At 40.2% G+C, this 19,882-nt stretch overlaps 1 protein-coding gene across 1 annotated transcript in view; it reads right to left on the reverse strand.

Annotated features, from left to right (window-relative positions):
* Window positions 1–941: 941 nt before the first annotated feature.
* The window catches only part of LOC135712199 (putative mediator of RNA polymerase II transcription subunit 26), a 47,428-nt gene continuing 28,487 nt past the window's right edge, over window positions 942–19,882 (reverse strand). The window contains exon 5 of the mRNA XM_065235160.1: window positions 942–1,972. Within this exon, the coding sequence (XP_065091232.1) occupies window positions 1,896–1,972 (77 nt within the window). The 3' untranslated portion in view covers window positions 942–1,895. The remainder of the gene's footprint in view (window positions 1,973–19,882) is intronic.

The raw sequence follows: 19,882 nt of genomic DNA on the forward strand, positions 1-19,882 counted from the left end.
GAAACCATCAGAAATACGATTTTCCTAAGTGAATAAGACGCCATACGTGTCCTATGACTTTGTCGGCAAGAATGAATCGCAATATATTTTTTTAGAATTGTTTATTTTACATTTTTTCACCAATGTTTATGCTTTAATACAAGGAATGTATTTCTTTATATATATATATATATAATAGCATTAAATGTAATAAGATTATTTGCGTTAGTTATGTTTATACATGCATTTTATTGAAGTTAATCTCAGCTGATAATTTTACTGTCAAAACACGTTTACTGTCGCCTATCAGACTATTTCAATAAAGGATGTCATTCCTTACAGGAAACGCCGTAGCCATTCATTTCCTATTGGTTGATGTCAATGCCTAGATTCTATTAATACGATCATTTATTTTAGGAAGAGTTTCCCATGTTTATCAGTTAAAGCTTGCTCGCATGCTCATTAACAAATCCCGATCTTAATATAAGGTTGCCTCACTGTAATTAGTAGTTTCACACCTAAAGCTTTGTTTACAATTCGTTTTTTTTTTCAATTTCTTCTTTCTCATGCTTTTAAGTCGCAATCATCATAGATTCCGCCGTCCCATATCAATGAATTGCCAATTTTGCGCAAAGAATATAATTCTCATCCTCTATTCTCACAAATATATCATTCGATAAATTCAGCTGAAACAAGACGGCACAACATTATAGGAAATAAGTATTTACATAGAATCATTATTGCCTATAAAAGGTGGCGCGTTCCGAGGCATTTATGATCGCCCCTTTGTAATGATTATAATAATTACCTTTGCGATAAGCGCATAGCACAAAGTTTGATGTTTATTTTACCAATATTCACAATAATATGTGTAGGTACCTACATCCCTTCTTGATTCTTATTATTGTTAAAGATTTTCACCATTTTACTGTAGCTTTTCTCGCAACAATGCATCTACTATCTTTAGTAAATATCAGTCATGTAAACCTTTTGAATGTTACCGAGCTGTGATTCCTACAACAATAAAATGGCTGTGGAACTTACCATAAAAAATTAATTACCATGGTCCACAGTTCATAAAGCAAATTGTGGTCCGAGTTTCCGGAAATCATAAACCGTAAACAGAGAAATGCATTTTTTTTAGCAGACTTGCAGAATAAAGCACTGGAAAATGGAACATTCAAGAAGGAGCAGGCTAAAGTTTAGTTTTTATAAGTTAATATATTTACATATCATATGCTTACCGGGTTTTGACAATGAATCCTTCACAAAAAAGGATATTTGACAAGGTTCTCACTTTGAAAAATTAACGAATTATTCTGCTGTTGTCATTTCATAGATAATCCATGGTCTCAGCATCAAAACGGTACATTCATTATTTACATTGTTTCAGCAAACACTATCATCTAACAACTAGTAATTTAAATTTCCTATTATTCACCTTGACGTTGCTCTACCAGTAAAATTTTGTTTTTTTTTTGTACAAAAATAGATATTTTTCATCTAAATTACCACTACGCTAAACCTAACGATACTAAAGCTACACTTCTATTTTAAGTCTTATCCAATGCAATATTTCTTCTCCAGTTAAAACCTCACTTGTAAAACAAAACTAATTTTAGTTATCTCCATTTTTTCACGATGTCTGATCGGTGTTTTTGTTTTTCCGCTCAATTGTCCGTCTGGAATCATTCAAAGAAGCACGTGTCGTCTGTTCACGCGTAATAATTGAACGGAGAAAAAAAACTTTTACTATCACACTTTCGCTTCTATTTTCTTGCTGCATCTTCAGTCCCGTGGCAGACTCTGTCGTCCGGTCAATATCATCATGTGCTCGGTTGCACCTCATGTTCGGGTTGATGCAAGCAAACCGTATTTAGCTTCCACTGCATGCAGATGTTAACTCGGTTTTGCTCTTACTTCGTTGGTGGTCCAGCCTGGAATGGACTTATCACAGTGACAGCTGCTGCTGCTTGTTGGCTCGCCAGTACGGCTGCAAAAAGTAAAATTGTTTATATGTGGTTACTAGACACATAAATTCACAGTTTTAATATCTTCTAAGTATCTAGTGTATTTACAAGTCATCCTCAGTTGCCATAACTAATATCGTAAAAGGGGTAGATATATTCTGGAGTAGTAAGAGGAATGAGAGGATGAATCCTGATTCAAAAAAGGATATTTTTTACTCTTTTGCTAATGATGAGAAACGCCTGAGGATAAAATATAAATACCATGAGTATGGTAAAGAATGATAACCGAAATTCCCAAACCGATTCTAATAAGGCTGTCCACGAGACAGTTGTGATCAGCTGACCAAGTTTACCAAGAACTTTTGACAGATAACAGTAGAACTAGCAGTTTATTCTCATATGAATTCTCGCGTCACTTTTCAAATAGACCAATGTAACATATCCACCATTTTAAGAAAATCGAAGTTGAAGTTCGACAGATTATTATTTTAACTGTTTAAAAACAATACATTTGGAATACTATTGTTAATGTAGTCAGTGTATAATAGCGTTGAAAATTCAGAAGAAACGGTAAAATCACAATTTTACTTTGAATTTCATGCTACAACATAGAAAAAACTAGAGTCGGTGTATAATGAGTCACGCCAAGAGAAAAAAACAGTTGAACTCGCATCACGGTTTTCGAAAGATTCCCTTTCTTTTAACTTGGCAACAGAGGACTTCTGCATCAACTTCAAATGACTTCTAGCGAGGAAAAAAATAACGGCTGTAGTATATCATTATATCAGTGATTTTGTGGAATTATCTTAAGGAAAAATAGTAGAAATTGTCATTACTGATCATTACAAAACGTATCGCATGACAAATGTAATGCTCACTGCGTGTATATGATCATTTCTTCGGTGATATTTAATATTTAATTGCAATACCTTTCGTGGACCTTTCATAGCATCGTAATGCTTGTTTACTTTGCACGATAGGTAGCCGGTTTGACAGTTCAATAGGTAGACTTGGCTTCACTCTTGGCGTGACTCATTATACACCGACTCTAGAAAAAACCACATAGGACGTTTTGACAAGTCGAGTTGCATATCGGACATGTTACATTGGACGATTTTTCTCAGTAACATAATCAATGAGTGTTACATTGGACGTTTTGTCTACATGATACTAGATTCCCTTTCACAGATTTCAGAGTATAGTACCTAACTTTAGATTGGCCCCGCCTTTGGAAAATGAGCACCAATCATGTTAGGCAGTCCGAATGACCGAAGTAACAATCAAGTAACCATCATTTCAAACTGTACATTGGACAATTTTTGATCAATGATTATCTTAAAAAATGAAAGTAAATTTGAATGGGTGTTTTTGTATCACATACATATATATAGGCTGACTATAGCTATATAGCTACATACATACATATAGGCTGAAACCTTGGATGGATTTGAATGTCTTCTCAAGTATCTTACTGAGAAGCAGCACAAATTTTTTACTAACGACACCAAAACTGAACGTGTGTTCCAGGTTGTCATGAAAGGACCAGGCATCAAAATTATCCCTATCCATTATCCATTATCCAATCTATCATTGGATATTATCCCTATCCCTATCCGGATAATTTTAAAACGGATAATATCCAAGTTAAAATTATCCGGATAGAAAAGTTTTAAAATTATCCGGAGGAAAGAAAAAGTGGATAGGGATAATATCCATTATTTTTCCTTCCGGATAGTATCCGGAGTACTCCGAACAGTTTATGTTTAGAATAGGGATGTTTGATATCAAAAATGAACTCCTAAAAATGGGTATTTTTAGAACCGGGATGATGTCCAGAGGCCGGAAATCGATATCTAACGCCATTTTGAAATCCAAGATGGCGGCTTCCGGTTTCATAAAAGTGGGAAATACTGTCAAATACCCATTAACATGGGTATTTTTGGAATCGGGGTGATGTCCAGAGGCCGAAAATTGATATCCGACGACATTTTGAAATCCAATATGGCGGCTTCCGGTTTGATAGAAGGTGGAAAATACTGTCAAACCCATCAATATGGGTATTTTTAGAACCGGGATGATGTCCAGAGGCCGGAAATCGATATCTAACGCCATTTTGAAATCCAAGATGGCGGCTTCCGGTTTCATAAAAGTGGGAAATACTGTCAAATACCCATTAACATGGGTATTTTTGGAATCGGGGTGATGTCCAGAGGCCGAAAATTGATATCCGACGACATTTTGAAATCCAATATGGCGGCTTCCGGTTTGATAGAAGGTGGAAAATACTGTCAAACCCATCAATATGGGTATTTTTAGAACCGGGATGATGTCCAGAGGCCGGAAATCGATATCTAACGCCATTTTGAAATCCAAGATGGCGGCTTCCGGTTTCATAAAAGTGGGAAATACTGTCAAATACCCATCAATATGGGTATTTTTGGAATCGGGGTGATGTCCAAAGGCCGAAAATTGATATCCGACGACATTTTGAAATCCAATACGGCGGCTTCCGGTTTGATAGAAGGTGGAAAATACTGTCAAATACCCATCAATATGGGTATTTTAGGAGTCGGGGTGATGTTCAGAGGCCGGAAATTGATATCTGACACCATTTTGGAATTCAAGATGGAAGCTTCCAGTTTCATAAAAGTGGGAAATACTGTCAAATATCCATCAATATGGGTATTTTTGGAATCGGGGTGATGTCCAGAGGCCGAAAATTGATATCCGACGACATTTTGGAATTCAAGATGGCGGCTTCCAGTTTCATAAAAGTGGGAAATACTGTCAAATACCCATCAATATGGGTATTTTTGGAATCGGGGTGATGTCCAGAGGCCAGAAATTGATATCCAACGCCATTTTGAAATCAAATGTGTTTTTCATTGGGTTTAGAAAGAGTGGCAAATACCCTACAATATTGGTATTTTCAGAACGTGAGCGACGTATACAAGCCGAAAATCGATGTCCATCGGTATTTAAAATCCAGGTCACAAAAAGTGTCAAATACCTTAGTCAAATTGTTCAAAGAACGGAAAGCATAATGAAGAAAAAAAAATTAAAAAAAATAATAAATAAAATAATAATAATAAATTATTTTCCTCGGGTACTAACATCAAAATTTATGGAACTAGGGGAGAATGGTACATAACGCACCCTCGGGTAGAACACACTTTTTCATTTTATTTTGAGTTTTTCTTGGCATTTTAAATCCAATTCTAGGATTTATCATGCAGTATTTCGAGTTCAGTTGCTATGCTAGAAGTGCTGCTTGTTAAGACATCAAAAAAGTTACGAAGAAGCCGTGAAAAACACAAATAAAAGTGAGCTGGTGCGTTCTGCCTAGGGGATGCGTTGTGTACCATTGTCTGTCAAAATGAGTTTTACAGCGATGTGTTATGTATTTTCCTTGGATTTAGACTACCACACTCAAATGCAACACAACAATACAACTGGACGTGAAAATCTTTTAGCGAATTCGTTTATTATTCAGTTCCATCCTGAATCGGATATCAAGATTGGGTCTGCTTGTTTTCTGACAAACGTCAGTTTGATCGTTTGTTTTTAAAACATTCCTCAGGTTGAGGTTCGACCTGACAAAAAGTTCGGGTTCACACCCTATAATAAACGAATTCGCTATTTGTTGCTCCACCTCGATAATTCAGTTCATAGGTTACACAGTAAAGGGCCTCCTCAAATATTACGATATAAATTACGAATTGTTACGAAAAGGGGAAAGAGGGCCGAGGGTCCGAGACTACCAGAAATTAGACAAATTTAAAGTTAGGCTACCGTTGATTGACCCTCCATTTTCACATAAGTTTGAAAAATTTCAAAAGTAAACTGTTTCAAACCAATCAGTGATTAAATGGGCTACGCGTTACAGGAGGAAGGAGATACTTATTAAATTGTGAATTGTGACAAGGAGAGATGTTAGGGTGTTAAAACTTAGCTAATTATGATATTGCGTAATATTTGAACAGGTTCTACAGACACCTAAAAGTGATATGCGAGTGTGAGTGTCACATGCCGGTGTTTTCAAAAAAGTTGCGGACAAGTATTGTGCCTTTCAAGAAAAGCTATACATTGTAAAAAAAAAAAAAATTAATAAAAAAACCAAAATTATCAAACATATTAAAAAATAATTAATGAATTTATCTTTATTAGGGAGGCTTTCAGCCTTGGGCTGGTTCGCCTCCATATATTAAAAAATACTCAAATTTTACAATTTATATTGTATTTTAGATAAAGTGCTAACTACTGACAATGTGTCTTTGCTGGGATATTCATAAACAAAAACGTTATGAATTATTGAAAAAAGTAATATTTTCCAAAATACTACCTACAGTTATAGAATATGTTTTAAATAGTGTTAATATTAAAACACATTAAATGTGCAACACAAAAGCTTGCAATGGTTTAATGGCCCAAAGTTGTTATTTTCGAGATACTCTTAGGTTAAAATTCACTTATCGAATAATTTGAAGAATTTTCGCCCTTTTGAGATGTTATTCGTGCGTGTCCAATCTTGAAAATATTTTGAACGAAAAACCCAACCGGTAACCGGAGAGGCAAGTAAAAGTTTTTCAATCAGACTACACAACAAGCGTCGAAAATCAAGCCACTGAATGTCTGGTACCTAATTGCAGCCTTAGGTACCATCTTATTCTTCATTGATACCTAACCACTTGGAAAGAATATTTATTTCAGTAGCAAAACCTGATATTTAAAGAGCTGCACAAGCATATCTTCAATCAGTCACTAACAGTAGCCCAGTTAGCAGACTTGGCATTTCTTGGCTCCTATCTGATAGTGGTTTTAGTATGCGTGGACGAGCTCCCAGTTCCATCAAACCGACGATCGAACGTATTACATCCACGGGACTATCTCTACAAGCAACAACTGGTAGTAGTCATCATAAGCGCGGGCCCAGGCTGTCAACGTATGCATGCGCATGTGTTACCATGGAAACCAGCCATGTTATACTTTTTATGTTGACTACCCAGACAACCAGAAGTCGTATAACAATGTACAGACAGTATCGTAAATTGCTACAGTTTAAGTCAAAATCGCATATAAGAATGGCATACCTCGCATTATGTTTAAGTTAAATCGTATAGAATGCAGATTTCCGACTTATATGCGATTACTCATTTTTCCGTCGTACTGTATCACAAATTAAATCGAATTACATCGTAAGACTTTTCAAAATGAATTTGTTTTTACAGATTAAATCGCATATGATGTTAAATCAACTCGTTCAAAATTAAATTAAAATATGCACGTATATGGCCTCCACTTTTGTACGTATAAGCCATATCTTTGCATTCTATACGAGCTGTTTGTTTGTATATATGTTTGTATAGCACGAAAACAACTTTGAATATACGTGCATTCTGGTTGTCTGGGTACAATACTGCACTGTGAACTGCAAAGTTTAAGGAAATTAATTGGACTTTTCTTTAAAAATATTTTCTAGATTGGACGTGTAGACGTGTAGATGCCTAAAATTAATGTCCGACGCCATTTTGGAATCCAATACAGTGGCCAATGGGTTCAAAATAAGTGTCAAATACTCTACAATATGACTACTTTCAGAACGGGGACGGCCGGTAAAAGCCGAAAATCGATGTCCTACACCATTTTGGAATCCAAGAAAGCCATTAGTTTCAAAAAGAGTGTCAAATACCCTACAATATGGGTACTTTCGGATAGAAGATGACGTGTTGAGGCTGAAAATCGCTGTCCGACACCCAACTGGAATCTAAGATGGTGGCCATTGGTTTTAAAAACCAGTGAAATACCTTAAAATATGGGTTTTAGTGGTAAGCGGGTAACGCATGAAGACCTAAAATCGATTTCCAACGCCATTTTGAAATGCAATATGGTGGCCACCTGTTTTATAAAATATGTAAAATATTATACGATATAGTCACCATATTGGATTCCAAAATGACATGGGACATCAGCTTTCTGCAGCTATACGTCATCCTCGTTCCAAAATAACCAATATTTAAGGGAATTGGCCACTTATTTTGAACCCAATGACCACCATCTTGGATTCCAAAACGGCATAGGATATCATTTTACGGCCTTTGGACATCACCCAGATTCCTAAAATGTCCATATTGATGGGTATTGACAGTATTTTCAATTTTCTATTAAACCGGAAGCCAGTGTTCACTCGGCTGTCGACAAAAGCAGGCCACTCTCGATGTGTGCTACGCGATCGTCTGTTTTCTCGGCAGCAACCATTGTGTGGTCCTCCTCATTGTTCTTCATCAGCAGTTCTTTCGGTCGATGCGTCGTCGACTTTGGAAAGCAACCGTTTCGTGATGAGTGTGTGAGTGCTGACCACGTTTTGCGTCCATTGCTGCAATGAACGCGCTCTGACCCTCGTTGGCGTACAACAATTTGCCATACAATGAAACTACTAGAAGCAGCTCCAGTTCTGATGGAGGAGGCTTTTTGGATAGCGGAAGATAAAGTGTTTATTGTGTTGTACCTTTTGACTATAGTTTTAAAATGTATTGTATAGTGACCAAGAATCCTCGGCTCTGTAAAGTTAATTCGGTTGAGCCTTATCAAATAAATTAATAAACAACAAACCGGAAGCCGCCATTTTGGATATCAAAATGGCGTCGGATATCAATTTTGGCCTCTGGACATCACCTCGATTTCAAAAATACCCATATAGATGAGTATTTGACAGTATTATCCACTTTTTATGAAACCGGAAACCACCATTTTGGATTTCAAAATGGCGTTAGATATCAATTTCTGGCCTCTGGACATCACCCTGATTCCAAAAATACCCATATTGATGGGTATTTGACAAAACTTTCCAATTTCTATGAAGCCGGAAGCCGCCATTTTGGATTTCAAAATGGCGTCGGATATCAATTTCTGGCCTCTGGACCAGTGCTGTAAATTTTCATATCATTCGATTGAAGATGAACCACTACAACCATTCAATCAATTCTGTGTAAACGAATTCTCACATGACCATATTTTTTTTTTTTTTTTTTTATAATGCGTTTATTTTTCCAGGCTCATTTGCCGTAGCTTTGCGGAGCCGATATTCATCGTTTGGGTACAAAATTACTTAAAACTAACGTTAGTAAAGCGGGGGCCGATTACTCGCGGCTTTCTCGAGGTTAGGGGTAACAAATTGTAACAAACGGGTGGCAGGGTAGGGATTGAGAACACAAGGTTTTTTAGAGCAATGTGCTCTTGATCTAGAACTAAGCGACATACTGGAGAAAAAGACAAACATGGGGGTACACCGATGGAGACCTAGCAACTTGAGAGAACACAAGATGACACTAACTACTAAATCCTCAGATCGATCCGTTTTAAAAACACATAAATTAAATTAAAATAATCGAGATCTCGGCTCGCCAAGATGTCTCTAACGGGCCGCATAGGTTGTTTTCCTCGGGCCCTGAGGGATGCGGATAACTCGGATCTAGCAACACAATGTAGGGTGCATGACCAAAGTACGTGGTCGATATCGTGATAGCCACTACCACAAGCGCACAAATTGCTGCCTGCGAGCCCGATTCGGAAGAAATGCGAGTCTAACGAGTAGTGATTGGACATGAGCCTTGACATGACACGTATAAAGTCACGGCTCATGTCCAATCCTTTGAACCATGGCTTGTTCGACACCTGTGGGAGAATAGAATGTAACCATCTTCCCAGATCACTCTCATTCCATTTTTGTTGCCAGTTGGTGAGGACGTGCTGACGGGTAATTGAAAAAAATTCCGCAAAGGCGATTTGTCGATCAAAAATATCGCCTTCCATAGCGCCCACCTTAGCTAGCGAGTCCGCTTTCTCATTACCCGGAATTGAGCAATGAGATGGGACCCAAACTAAGGTGATAGTATAGGAGCAGTTAGATAAAGTACTCAATTTAGCTCGGATTTCGGTCAGGAAATACGAGGAGTGCTTCATCGGCCTCATTGATCGAATAGCCTCCAACGAGCTAAGGCTATCAGTAAAAATAAAATAGTGATCAGATGGTAGTGAGGCAATTTGCTCTACTGCGTAAAATATGGCTGCTAGTTCCGCAACGTATACGGAACAGGGTTTTTGCAGTTGATATGAGGCGCTATGAAATTCGTTGAATACTCCAAATCCAGTGGAAGCGTTTATAGTTGACCCATCTGTGAAAAAACTCTTATTGTTACTAACATGGTGGTACTTGTTTGCAAAAATTAAGGGAACAACCATCGACCGATGGTGATCTGGTATTCCACGGATTTCTTGCAACATGGTCAGATCAAAATTTACAGAGGAACTATAAAAGTCTTGGAGGCAAACACGAGAGGAATTGAATGAAGAAGGGCCAATCTCCAGCGTCATGTACTCGTAATAGAGACTCATGAATCTTGTTTGAGGATTTCTGTCGAGCAGCTTCTCAAAATTTTCTATTACCAATGGGTTCATTACTTCACAACGGATAAGAAACCGGAAGGACAGTTCCGCGAAACGATCTGTCAGTGGGAGAACACCCGCGAGTACTTCGAGGCTCATCGTATGCGTCGAGTGCATACAGCCAAGCGCGATTCGGAGGCAACGGTATTGAACCCGTTGCAGCTTCAGGATATGTGTTTTCGCCGCGGATTGAAAACAGAAGCTACCGTACTCTAGAACCGACAAGATGGTTGTTCGATACAACCTGATCAGATCTTCCGGGTGTGCTCCCCACCAAGTTCCGGTAATTGTACGAAGAAAATTGATTCTTTGTTGGCATTTTTGTTTCACATACGCAATATGTTTTCCCCACGTGCTTTTGGAATCGAACCAGACACCTAAATACTTGAAAGATATACTTTGAGTGATTGTTCTACCCTTTAGTTGAAGCTGTAACTGTGCAGGATGATCTTCTTCTTCTTCTTCGCATTTCAAGCTTATTGCATATCGCATATTAGCTTATTGCGTGCTCTCAACTTAGTGTTCTAGATGCACTTCCACAGTTATTAATTGAGAGCTTTCGATGCCTGTACCATTTTTGCATTGGTATAATTGTGTGGCAAGTCCAATCATACTTCTATGCCCAGGGAAGTCGAGAAATTTTCCAATCCGAAAAATTCCTAGACCGAACCGGGAATTGAACCCAGCCACCTCCAGCATGGTCTTGCTTTGTAGCTGCGCCTTTACCGACTGAGCTAAGGGAGGCCCCCTGTGCAGGATGATGCTTCCTAGAAAAAACAACCAACTCAGTTTTCTCCGGAGAGAATTCGATACCCAGCTTCATTGCCCAAGTAGACAAATTGTCTAAGGTATCTTGCAATGGTCCTTGCAGGTCCGGTGCACTTGGCCCTATAACGGACACAACCCCGTCATCTGCAAGCTGCCTAAGCGAGCAATTTTCATCAAGACAACCATCAATGTCTTTTACATAAAAATTATAAAGAAGGGGGCTTAAACATGAGCCCTGGGGGAGACCCATGTAACTAATTCGTGAAGTTGTCGAGTTTCCATGAGAAAAGCTCATATATTTCTCAGACAACAAGTTGCTCAAATAGTTGTTCATAATTGGTGAAAGCCCACTATCGTGGAGTTTATCCGAAAGGACATCGATACAAACAGAATCAAAAGCCCCCTTAATGTCCAAGAAAACTGAACCCATTTGCTGTTTTTGCGCATAGGCCAGTTGAATTTCAGTTGAAAGCAACGCAAGACAGTCGCTCGTTCCTTTGCCTCTCCGAAATCCAAATTGCGTATCTGAAAGTAAACCATTCGACTCGACCCATTTGTCTAGACGAAAAAGAATCATTTTCTCCAACAATTTCCGTATACAGGACAGCATCGCGATGGGACGGTACGAGTTATAATCCGACGCGGGTTTACCGGGTTTTCGAATGGCGATAACTCTTACTTCCCTCCAATCATCCGGAACAATGTTGTGCTCCAAAAATTGATTGAATAAGTTCAACAAGCGTCTCTTCGTGACGTCTGGGAGATTTTTGAGCAAGTTGAACTTGATTCTATCCATTCCTGGAGCTGAGTTGTTACATGAAAGGAGAGCAAGTGAGAATTCCACCATCGAAAACGGGGAATCTACTTCGTTATTACCCGACGGACGATCACGAACGTTGGTTTGAACCGGTACCGAATCCGGGCAAACTTTCCGCGCGAAGCTGAAAATCCATCTGTCCGAGTACTCCTTGTCTTCATTAATCGGTGATGACGCGTTTCGCATTCTCCTGCCGACATTCCAGAGTGTTCTCATGGAAGTCTCTCGCGACAAACCATCGACGAACCGACGCCAGTATCCGCGTTTTTTTGCTTTAATTAAGTCCTTAAAGGTTTTCTCGAGGTCGGTGTACCGCTCGAAATCCCCGACCTTACCGTGTTTGCGGAAGCGTTTAAACGCGGCGGACTTCTCGCTGTTCGCGTCGGTGCAATCCTTATCCCACCACGGGGTGGGAGGTCGCTTGCGGACGGAAACACCCGGAACACGTTTCGTCTGTGCTCGCAGCGCACAATCGATGATGACACGCGCGAGAAAGGAGTACTCGTCCAGCGGAGGAAGTACGTCAACCGATTGACTGGCATCAAGAACCGTGGACGCGAATTTTCGCCAGTCAATGTTTTTCGTAAGATCGTACGCGATGTCGACCGAGCGAGTAGAAGATGAACCATTGGTAATAGAAATTTTGATTGGCAAATGGTCACTACCGTAGGGATCTTGAATTACTTTCCACGAGCAATCCAACGATAGTGAACTCGAACAAAGTGAGAGGTCTAATCTGCTTATTTTTGCTGGAGGTTTGGCTACTCGTGTTGCTTCCCCGGTGTTCAGAATTGTCATTTTGAAGAAGTCGCACATGTCGTATATCAAGGTTGAGCGGTTGTCGTCGTACAGTTCCCCCCAGCCTGTACCGTGAGAGTTAAAATCTCCCAAGATCAACCGTGGCTCCGGCATAGCCGTGCAGATATCCGCGAAACTTTGACGAGAGATCGCGGTTTTCGGTGGAAGATATACTGAGGCAATACTGAGGCATTTACCTCGAATATTAACCTGACATGCAACTACTTCAATGCCTGTCACTGAAGGCAGATCGATTCTATAGAAGGAATGGAGCTTGTTGATCCCCAGAAGCACCCCTCCATACGAATCTGCGCGGTCAAGGCGTATAATGTTGAAATCGTGGAAAGCAAGATCGTTGTCTGAAGAGAGCCATGTTTCACAAAGGGCAAATGCATCAGAAAGTGAGTTGTTAACTAAAAATTTAAATGTGTCAAGTTTTGGCATAAGACTTCTACAGTTCCACTGAAGAACAGAGATCATATCCCCGACCTCATTCGGAGAATTATCCATCAAAGGATATGATCGATGCAAGGAAGGACCACCTAGAAGCTAGTTGCTTCAAAAGATTTTTCACCATTGGCAGCACTAAATTAATAATGCTCCTCGTTGAGTCAGAGATATTGAATATACTGAAGAAGCTATCCACAATACCAGAAAACGTGAACATGGGGGCATGTTCTTGCTGATTATTCAGCTGCTTTTCTGGCCGAAAAACTGAGACATCTGGGGTTTTAGATGATCCTGGAAGTGACGGAAAGTTCTTGTCATAATTACAAGGTTGAAAACCCGGTGGAGTGGGTTTCGGTGCATTTCCGTTACCTCTTGATTTTTCCAAGGTGGGAGGGTGGTCCGTACGAGTGGCCTTACGAGGCTTTTCGGTGGTGTGTTTTTTTGCTCGTTTTCTCGTATTGCCTTTAAAGACAAACGGACTACCCTCACCGCCCTCTGAGTCAGAGTCTAGATCATCAACTGGCAAAATGGAAAACGTGTTACTGTTTTTTGGTGTGGTCTGGGAAGATGAAGCGGTATTCTTCAAGAGTTCTGCTAGTGTTCTCTTGGAGCGAGCTTGCAGAGACCGCTTAAGTTTTTCTCCCTGCTGTTTGTACCTCGGGCAGTCAGTCAGGGTATGCAGGCTTTCCTTGCAGTACACGCATTTTGGAGGAGCACCGCAAGGGCCCTCTTGATGTTGCTCGCCACACTGATCGCAGCGTGGTTTGTTCGAGCAGTAGTCCGATGTATGACCAAGTTGTTTACATTTCGAGCAGTTCATTACCCGAGGTACAAACAGACGTACAGGCAGCCGAACCTTGCCAATAGCGATGTAGTGAGGTAACGCTGAACCCGAAAAGGTCACACGAAACGAGTTTGACAAGGAATACGTTTTTTTGGAGCCTACTACGGATACTGACTGCATTTGAAGGCAGTCCAATATCTTCACCTTCGGCAGGGCACGGTTTTTAAAGATTCCGAAGGAATCGGGATCCAAGAAATCATCACTAGTCAAACTCGCTTCGGTGACCACTCCTTCAATTTCTACCTCACTACTGGGTATGTAGACTCGGTATTCCAATGAAAAAAGCTCGCACGCAACAATTTGGTTAGCCTGCTTCCGGTCATCAACGGTAACGCGCAGTTTTATTGGTGTTACCTTGAAAATATCGGTAACGGCCGAAAAATGTGTTGTTAGATCCTTAGAGATCCTCGGAATGTTCAAAGGTTTTTGTTTGGGCCGGAAAAAAACAACCCATGGGCCTTTCGAGGCTTCTGGGTAAGCCTTTAGGCGGGGGAGCGCAGAGGTTTTCGGGGGCAATGGTGTGGGGGGTGCAGGTGGACGAGGAGGAGATGGTGGAGGAGAGGGTTGTGGGCGATATCTTTTCTTGGGATATGCTCCAGTATTTTTGCTGGAGAGCGAGTCAACTGGAACGTCAAGGGTTTCCATTTCCACAACTTCCTCGAGACTTTCGTGTGAGGTGGAATCAAGAGTTTCGTCGTCTGAGATGGAAAGCGACCATCCCCCGCCTTTATCATTTTCATCCATTGCGGTTAAATATCGCCGCAATGGTGTTTTTGGTAAATATTTTACAAATAATTACAGTAATTTCAAATAATATCAAAAATAGAAAAACAAAAATGCAAAAATAAACAAAAAAAAAATTGATATAGTTTTACTCTACTAAAGAGTAATATGAAAGAAACAAAAAAAAAAACCAAGAAAAAAAAAATAGAAAAAAAATATATATATATACTGAAAAAAAAAATTGGATCACCCTAACTATACTCTACTTAAAAATAGTACGAGAAAAAAAAAATCAAGAAAAAAAATAATTATAGATATATACTATTTACAAGATTTTGGATCACCCTAATTATGACCCAGCCTAATCTAATACTGGACCATGCGGGGAGATGCGATACTGGTGAAAACAAAGCGACACGGTATACCTATTGCACTGAGGCGGCAGATGACTGGTGCGATGCTATTGTATTCCCCAACGGCTGTTGGGTCGATAGCCTTGCAGCTGGTATGCCTCTTTCGCCTCGGTAGGCAATTTAACGTGCTTTCGTTGTTGCTATCAATGGGCCGATAGTGGTGATGATTTTACAGATGTTGATGTTAAAGCTGGACCGTAATCAAAGCGCTCGGCGTATGATTAACGGCTTCCTCACTCGCGCACTAGTTGTCTTAACACTATGCCAACTAACTTTGGCGAGAAAAAACCCTCGCGTGGGGAAAAACTCAAAAACTCAAAAACTAGTGTCGTACAACGAGACCGATGCGACTTGATCGGCTCAGCGTGCGAGACGGAATGATGACCATAATTTGAAGAGCCCCTTTCTCATTCGAAGCTCATTGTCACTGTCAATTGAGTCACTCAGTATCATTTGATATACGACAGTGGAGTATGGAAGAAATCCAGGAAAATGGTCCCGAACAGATAAGTCGACCCGATGTCGGATCAATGTAAGGCTAATTTAAGGTCGATGTCGACCCAATGTCGTGTTAATGTCGGGTCAATTTTGGGTTTATGTCAGGTCAATGTCGGGTCAACATCGGATTGGGGTTTGATAGAAGTCAGGTTGGTGTCGGGTTGGCTTAGCTTTTTCGCCGGAATGTCGACCAGAGCTCCGTTTGTGTGTAGGTTACACTCAATCGAATGATATATAGCGTTTCTCAAATGAGAATGATCCATGCCTTCGTCATATGACTAAGCAACTGATATCACCCATTCGGAGGAGGTCTCCTTTGATAGCGAATAGCTACTTTTCTCATTTTCATCAAAAATGTTCAAATGATTTTGAGAATTTACAGCACTGCTCTGGACATTACCCCGATGGATTTTAAAATGGTGTCAGATATCAATTTACGGCCTTTGGACATCACCCCGATTCCAAAAATACCCATATTGATGGGTATTTGACAGTATTTCCCACTTTTATGAAACCGGAAGCCACCATCTTGGATTTCAAAATGGCATCAGATATCGATTTACGGCCTCTGGACATCACCCCGACTCCTAAAATACCCATATTGATGGGTATTTGACAGTATTTTCCACCTTCTATCAAACCGGAAGCCGCCATATTGGATTTCTAAATGTCGTCGAATATCAATTTTCGGCCTCTGGACATCACCCCGATTCCAAAAATACCCATATTGATGGGTATTTGACAGTATTTCCCACTTTTATGAAACCGGAAGCCGCCATCTTGGATTTCAAAATGGGGTCAGATATCGATTTCCGGCCTCTGGACATCACCCCTACTCCTAAAATACCCATATTGATGGGTATTTGACAGTATTTTCCACCTTCTATCAAACCGGAAGCCGCCATATTGGATTTCTAAATGTCGTCGAATATCAATTTTCGGCCTCTGGACATCACCCCGATTCCAAAATTACCCATATTGATGGGTATTTGACAGTATTTCCCACTTTTATGAAACCGGAAGCCGCCATCTTGGATTTCAAAATGGCGTCAGATATCGATTTCCGGCCTCTGGACATCATCCCGGTTCTAAAAATACCCATTTTTAGGAGTTCATATTTGATATCAAACATCCCTATTCTAAACATAAACTGCTCGGAGTACTCCGGATACTATCCGGAAGGAAAAATAATGGATAATATCCAAGTTAAAATTATCCGGATAATTTTAACTTGGATATTATCCGGAGGGAAAGAAATGTGGATAGGGATAGACTCCGTTTATTTCTATCCACTGGATAGGTCTATCCGGATAATTATATTATCCATGCCTATAACCCCTGCTTTGTTGTTACGGCGCAAGATGTGTGAAGTAAAAAACACCATCAAGTTTAGCTTCAGCCATTGTGATGCTAAACCAAACATCGGAGAGATAGTAAATTTCGCCAAAGCACTCGACGCGGATCCGGCTGAAATGGAAGCTATTTATCGCATTGGTGAGGAAAGGGGAGTCTTCATGATGTTCAAATCAGAGGAAGCGATGCTCCATGCTCTGACATTCAATTCGGAGGATTTAATCTTCCATTATGCGAATGGAACGACGGCAAAGGTACGCATGTCGCATGCTGGTGAATTCATTCAATATGTGCGTGTGTATGACTTGCCAGCAGAGGTACCCGACAACTAGCTGGATAAAGTGCTGGGGAAATATGGGAAAATTAAACGCACCATCCGGGAGAAATTTCCAACTGATCTGTGTTTTGAGGTATATACAGGGATACGCGGTATATATATGGATGTGAAGAAGGAAATCCCCACGTCATTACATTTCTTCGATCGCAAAGGAAATATTTTTTATGATGACAGCAAAGATAAATGTTTTCTGTGCAAGGCGGACGGACACCGGAAGGGAAAAGGAAAGCAATTAATTGAAAGAAAACAAAACAGCAGCAGTACGTATGCTGGTGTAGTGGTGGAAGGTGAGTCGTTAGTCATTAGCGACCAGGAAACGGACACGGGGCTGGAGATGTTGATTTAAAATAACGAAATGGACGTGACGACCCCGACGACCGACGAGAGTAGCGGAGAGCATGCAACGGTAAACGATGTTCAAAAGCAGCAGCAGCGATCACGATTCGGGTTCAATGAAAATGAGGAACTAATTCGGGAAAGAAATAAGTTGCGTGCACGGGAGAAGATCGCTTTGTCGCCGCTTTTCTCGCCACTCAGAAAAATCATATGATAAAATACATTTTTATATATATATATTTTTTTGTATTTTGAGTACCAAAATTGGTATTTCATGTTACTGTGCTCCGCTAAGTTATTTTTATAACATTTGAGCCTGCCAAATAAACGAAATGAAAAAAAAAGTAGAAGGGTCTGTGCCTAGGGGCACGAACGGAAGCTTGACGTAGGACCGCTAGTGGACGGAATAAATGTGAAGAGCATTTAGTTCTTTTAATTGATCAATTATCTATTACCTCAACTCTTTCCGTTTTTAAATTGTAGGCGTACCAAATTTGTAATCTTTTTCAAAGAGAAAGTTGATTAAGAGAATCAATCAAAATCACTTGCACTCCTGCTTCCAAGTTTGGTTACAAGATTACAACTCTGGAGAGCATTTAGTGTGGTCGTTGGGGTCTTTTGGTTCTGAATATGGACAAACAAGCACAGATAAATTCTATTCCAAATTCCAAATATTCCCCGAAAAGGGCCGTTTTATTGAAGAGGACATCCATGGCTACTTACGCTTGGCGTGTTTAGTGTAGGTGACAGCATCACGGACCTCATTTTCCAAGAACACCACCTTCAGCACACCTTGTAGATCAGACCGGAGATACGTTTGACACCACCACGGCGAGCCAGACGACCGATGGCGGTTATCTCGAAGAACTTTGCGATGACGCTTGGCGCCTCCTTTACCAGACCTTTTCCTCCTTTGCCACGACCAGTCAATTGTTGCTTGTTAGGTGTGAAGGAGTGCACTAGCCACCACCTTCCTACTGCTGCTATTGCTGTTCACCACACCGTCCGAAGCGAAAATGAGCTAATGCCATACAGCAGCGCTCTTTTATATCTTTTCATGTTAAAACAGAATGATGTGCAACCAAGTGGTATAAACGCTACAAAGACTCCTCCCATTATGAGTAGTTTGCTATTAAGTAGCGACACTGGCTCTTTTCCTTTTGCATACACGGCGAATGAGAACGACCCAAATTTGAGTTTAGTTCACTCACAATCGCCAAAAGTGCAGGAACTCAGCGATGAGTCAATTTGTCAGAAAATGAGGAAATTGACGAAAATTTTATTCAGTCTCGGAGTAGTACCAACAATCAATACGAAACTAACGATTTTAAATTGGCTCACTACTTGACTAGCCTATTGGTCCCAAGCAGACGATTAACGTACCCCATTCTAGTCGAAATTCTAGTACTACGCAATGTTTGTTTTGATTTGCTATGAAAGTTTGACAGATAAAATGAGGGGTTATTGGTTTTTCTTATGTTTCGAGGGGTGAATCGATTAGCTTGGGACCGAAGAGAGTACCAGAGCTGAGCCAAAAAGTTGAGCACGTTATTTCGGGACCTTCTAGTCTTAGAGTTACCTCTATGGTAGTACCATAGAGGTAACTCTAAGACCACTGGGTCCCGAAGAAAATCATTATTATTTTTGGCTCACTTAGTACCAGAACAACAGTCCCAAGCAGTCCCAAGCTATTTCACTCACCCCTGCATGTTCTGCATGAATCCACACACCCCTGATGTTATCTGTCAAACTTTCATAGCGAATCAAAACAAACATAGTGTACTAATAGAATTTCAACTAGAATAAGGTACGTTAATCGTTTGCTTGCGACCAATAGGCTACTAAAGTGGTGAGCCAATTTAAAATCGTTAGTTTCGTATTGATTGTTGGTAGTACCATAGAGGTAACTCTAAGACCAGAAGGTCCCGAAGAAACGAGCTTAACTTTTTGACTCAGCTCTGGTACTATCTTCGGTCCCAAGCTAATCGGAACATAGGAAAATCCACGAACCCCTTATTTTATCTGTCAAACTTTCATAGCGAATCAAAACAAACATTGTGTAGTACTAGAATTTCGACTAGAATGGGATACGTTAATCGTTTGGTTGGGACCAATATGCTAGTCAAGTAGTGAGCCAATTTAAAATCGTTAGTT

Source organism: Ochlerotatus camptorhynchus, unplaced genomic scaffold, assembly GCF_037179485.1.
Source record: "Ochlerotatus camptorhynchus isolate MF236.1 unplaced genomic scaffold, CSIRO-AGI_Acam_v1.1 ptg000464l, whole genome shotgun sequence".
NCBI lineage: Eukaryota > Metazoa > Arthropoda > Insecta > Diptera > Culicidae > Ochlerotatus > Ochlerotatus camptorhynchus.